Here is a 1,018-nt window from a genome sequence, read left to right on the forward strand (position 1 = left end):
ATTTCCACCGGGTTATCAATACCAACGCCTTCATCCCGACAAATGTGCAGGCAGCATTAGTTCACTCCGTCAGCACATTATTCGGCACCATCTGCCTCTCAACACTCCTCGCGCTATTGATCCGCTTACCATTGATAATCCTCCCAAGACGGTTGTCATCGTTTTTAACTCTAGCCGCATACTCGTGCGTTCCCACGCCCATCGCCGCGCTCATCAACCCCCTAGCTCTAACATACAGCGCCATCCACTCATTACCCCTTGGTGTCTCCGCGCACAGCCTCAGTCAAATGGCTCTCCTCACCCCATCAACGGCAACCACATCCTTCAATCCATCCTCATTCTCCAGCTCACGGAACGGACGGAACGACAGCCACGGCAATAGTTCCTCTCTCCTCCCATACCACCTCGCCAGACTTCTGCTCCATGCTACGCGCTTCATAATGTCTCTAGGCCTCGGTTTCGGCGGGTGGGTATCTACCGCTCGCAATCTGCGATTAGCTACTACAGGAACGGGAACAACCACCATTCGAGGTAGTTTATACGCATATGTTGTAGGACTGATTGCGGGTACTATTGGCTGGGGTGTCTTGGGTGCGATGGAAGGCGTGCTGACCGGTGTCGTGGATGCGGCTGTTGTCTGCTGGGCTAGTGAAGTAGGTAGTTCGAGAAGGGAAGCAAGGTACTGTCGGGAGGCTGGATGGTTGTTTGGTGGGGAGAGAAATGGTGGAAGGGGAGGTGAAGGTGAGGGTGATTACGACGTTTGATATATGTTTTCTCTTTTGATTTATGTGAGCGTTTGCATTTATCGACCCGCGAAACGACTTTTCGGATCTTTCTTAATGTTATTTTAGTTTTATTTAAGTTGACTCGGGCGAACACAACATGTAATGCCATTCCATTTTGTTCTGTCAGATGGCGATAGCTATAGAAAACGGGTTATATTTATTATTCATGTATGCATTGCATTCTCACTTACCGCGTCATATTTGGAAGCCTGCATTTGAGTGGAACAGTGTCC

The 1,018-nt window shown here is 49.6% G+C and overlaps 1 protein-coding gene across 1 annotated transcript; it reads left to right on the forward strand.

The window, feature by feature from the left end:
* Positions 1–440: 440 nt before the first annotated feature.
* On the forward strand, positions 441–764 carry HCAG_02051 (predicted protein; the record flags this gene model as incomplete). Its single annotated transcript, XM_001544954.1, has 1 exon — positions 441–764. One exon carries the CDS (start codon positions 441–443, stop codon positions 762–764), a length of 324 nt encoding a protein of 107 aa, XP_001545004.1.
* Between the last annotated feature and the right edge of the window lie 254 nt (positions 765–1,018).

This window comes from Histoplasma capsulatum, genomic scaffold, assembly GCF_000149585.1.
Source record: "Histoplasma capsulatum NAm1 scaffold_1 genomic scaffold, whole genome shotgun sequence".
NCBI classification, from domain to species: domain Eukaryota; kingdom Fungi; phylum Ascomycota; class Eurotiomycetes; order Onygenales; family Ajellomycetaceae; genus Histoplasma; species Histoplasma mississippiense.